The sequence below is a fragment of the Cibotium barometz genome, chromosome 21, assembly GCF_041138505.1.
Source record: "Cibotium barometz isolate CiBa-2024 chromosome 21, ASM4113850v1, whole genome shotgun sequence".
Taxonomy (NCBI): domain Eukaryota; kingdom Viridiplantae; phylum Streptophyta; class Polypodiopsida; order Cyatheales; family Cibotiaceae; genus Cibotium; species Cibotium barometz.
The window spans coordinates 14,626,884-14,630,637 of NC_141066.1; the positions used below are offsets into that span (position 1 = coordinate 14,626,884).

Sequence of the window (3,754 nt, forward strand, 5' to 3'; positions counted from 1 at the left end):
TATATACTAATAGCACAATAACATATACTAATATGTGATATGAACTACGCATTAGAAATATAGCATGCATTTGTGCTTTATTTCACAACCCTTTTGGGGTATGAACTATTAATATCTTACTCTATCTATGTTATATAGCTATGTCTATGCTATAAAGTTAGTGCACAAAGGTAGAGGAATAGTTCTATTGGTGCATGTCTCTCTGCCATATAGCACAATAATATATTATAATAGCACAATAACATATACTAATGTGTGCAATAAACTACACATCAGAAATATAGCATGCATATGTGCTTTATTTCACATATGCATACTAAAGCACGTGTAATGAACTACACATCAAAAATATAACATGCATATGTGCTTTATTTCACATATGCATGCTATATTTCTAATATGTCCTTGTCCTATTATGTAGTAGAGAGAATTTCTTTTATACCTTACATTATTTAAAGGATAGATGTGCCGGTGCTACTCTCAGTGTGCTATATAGTATACAGATTTAGCTATATAGCATGTTGACATTGAATAGCCACTTTCTCTATTCCTCACATCTTATAAAGCATAATTATGTTAATGGAACTCTGTGTGCTATATAGTACACAGGTTGAGCTATCTAGCAAGCTTTCTATATATTACATAAATTTAGCAATATAGCTTGTTTACTTTGTATACTATATAGCACAGAAGATGAGCTATATAGCACACTGACTGTGAATGGATAGAGATGTTATGAATTTTGACTAACCTTTTTCCTTCTTACACTTTATATCTATGAATAATTATGCTTCTGTAAGTCAAACCTATGAATGAATATGTGTGGTTTTTTGAATAATTATGTTTATGTCTTTTAAAGCTATGAATGAATCTACTAAGTTTTAATTCATATCTGTGGATAGATATATTTATATGCATCACAATTGTGAATAAATATTTCAAGTTTTATTTTATGTTTTTTTAAAGATATCAATGAATATCTTTAATTATATGCATCACAATTGTGAATAAATATTTCAAGTTTTATTTTATGTTTTTTCAAATATATCAATGAATATCTTTAATTATATTCATGAATATGTTTCAATGCTTCATAGCACTGAGTTAAGATGTTAAGTTTTATGACAGGTTCTTGGCTTTCTTTAGACAGAGTATTATTTAAAGTTTAGAGACACCGACCCACATGTGCAAATTGGGTAGAGGTCCTTTGAGAAGCTCAAACCGTGGTTTGTACGAATGTTGAAAGATCGGAACACGTGTTGTGTGTACTATATACAACTGATGTTTTAAAAAGATGCATTTAATATTTGCACATAGACGCTTTTGGTTTTCATGGGAAGTCATGTACATGTGAGTGTGATGGTTTGAAAATCATCTGTGGGGTTGGGGCCAAATGTGAGCATTCTTTATCATGGATTACAAAGTTTTGGGAATCATGTATATGTAAAAAGGAGGAGGATTCAACATTTCACCAGTACACGTGTCCTATGGGTCAGTGCAAAGAATGTGGTGTTAAAAAGATTCGCTTCTATCCATGCAAACAATAGGAGACAACAAAGACAATTCCAGTTCAAGTCTTTGAGGACATTCAAGTTCAAAACAAGCATGGTTAGAGTAGACAACGGAAAGTGTTGTCCCTCAAGCATATGGCTAATAGTGAGCTAACCAAGATGGTATAAGACCACACAAAAACCTTCATCAAGCACAATTTCACTTATAGATGGCAGGTTGATCAATACATAGAGTGCTTAAAGATCTTTCCTACAGATACCATTGTATCAATAGTAGATTTTTTCAAGAACTACTCATTCAAAGAGCAAAATGAGATACAGTCCATGCATTGGCACACAAATCAATACACAATTCTTATTCATATTACTTATCAATGCAGCAGCAAGGATGATAGTATTGTTAAGGAGATGCAGTCCTACATTTTTTATGATAAGGAGCATGATACCCTCTTTGTCCAGCATTGTTTCCTTCTTTGTAACCATTGGGTGTGGGCTTCACAGCTCAAAGTTGCAAGGCCATTCTACTTTGTTGGTTGATTTTACTAACTAAAAGTGTCGAGATGACATGGAATTTTTTTGGATCAGGCCATGGCATGGAGGAGCACGATGGAACTGTCGATGTCATGAAGAGGACCCTAATACATGAACAACTCAAGAGTGATGGTGTTGTTCTTAGGTAGGCTACATGTTGTTGCATTTTTTACAAAAAAATGTCCAATGATGCATTCAGCTCCTATGCACAGTCCACTAAAGGAACCCTGACGTAAAAAGGAAATTCTAGTTGTTGGTAAAACATTGGTGATATAGATAGGTGTAAGGCATGAGGTTGTGAGACAATACAAGGATCTCGATCCTTGCACATCATTTATGGGTTTTGCCATCTTGACCCTACTCAAGTCAAGACAAGAATGCTATCATGTTTCTACATTGCATGCATCAGAGATCATTGGAGGTCTTGCTGTAACAAGTCTTATGTTCATAAGTGGGCACATTTCAAACTCAAGCCTCTATCAAAGTCAATTGCTACATCCCCAAAACACAAATTGAATGCTGGTGTAGTACCAAAGGAGACATCTACAGAAGAGTGTCAATATGACATGGCTATGTTTAAGGGATCCTTGGATATGCTAAGTGCATTACTGAATAAGGGTGACAACTATGCTGTAAATGCAAAGGCCAATAATGAAGAAGGTGTAGAATTCTATCTTTTGAAATGTGTAAAGCTAAAGTGGAAGACAGATAGAGCTCTTAAAGATCAATGGAAAAATAGATGTTCAAGAGACACATATGTTATTACAGGGTATTATTTTAAAGAACAAGAGGAGAACCCTAAGCACTACACTTTGCTTGGCAACATGGGTGTTAGTTACATGTACTCTCACCTTGTTAAGGCAATCAAGTTTGACATGCCCTTGGTGGATGTTGCCTCTAAGACATACTACTTGTCCCCTATACTCCATGAGTCCATTTACAATGCCATGCCCTATGAGGCAGCTTGATAGTTGCCCCAACATTTTGTCCCAGCCTTTGTATCAAGGGCACTTTTTACCCCTTGTAGGAGGGTTTATTTCCCCTTGAATTTTTTTCGTCAGTGGAATATCTCTTCTTCATTCTGCTTCATTATGCATGGCTTCAGGTATGCAACTATTTTTTATTATGAAAAAACATAATCTTTTCTAAGTGCTATATAGTACAGAACACACTGGCCTGGCTAGGGTGTCAATGATGAACCTTTAGCACACTTACTAGCCCATGTAAGATAGCACCACTACTAAATGTTCTATGTCTACTTGTTGATTTCTACTAGTGAGCCAGCTATGTAGCACACGTGTAAAGAAAACTAGCCCAAGGACTGAGCAATGTAACTTAAACATGGGGGAAATCACCATTAACCTATAAATAGCTGTATAGTCACAAAAATTAGCTATAGATATAGCTATATATATACAACTATATATAGGGAAAATCACCATGGACCTATAAATAGCTCTATAGTCACCAAAAAATAGCTATATATATAGCTATCTATTGGGAAAATCACCATTGACCTGTAAACAACTATATAGTCACAAAAATATCTGCTACACAAGGACTGAAATCACCACTTAATCCTTGATCGTTTCAAACTATCATGGTGCTCCATCACTAGGCTGGACAAGGTGTCCTTGGGATTATGCATCATATTTGTCCGTGCAAATTTTGTGGGATTTTTAGCAGTTCTCCAATTCACCAACCAAGGGAAT

At 35.1% G+C, this 3,754-nt stretch overlaps 1 protein-coding gene across 1 annotated transcript; it reads left to right on the forward strand.

Moving 5' to 3' along the window:
• The first annotated feature begins 2,419 nt into the window (after positions 1 to 2,419).
• On the forward strand, positions 2,420 to 3,010 carry LOC147626885 (uncharacterized). Its single transcript, XM_086815216.1, has one exon. The coding sequence runs from the start codon at positions 2,420 to 2,422 to the stop codon at positions 3,008 to 3,010; it is 591 nt and encodes a 196-aa protein (XP_086671342.1).
• The last annotated feature ends 744 nt before the right edge of the window (positions 3,011 to 3,754 follow it).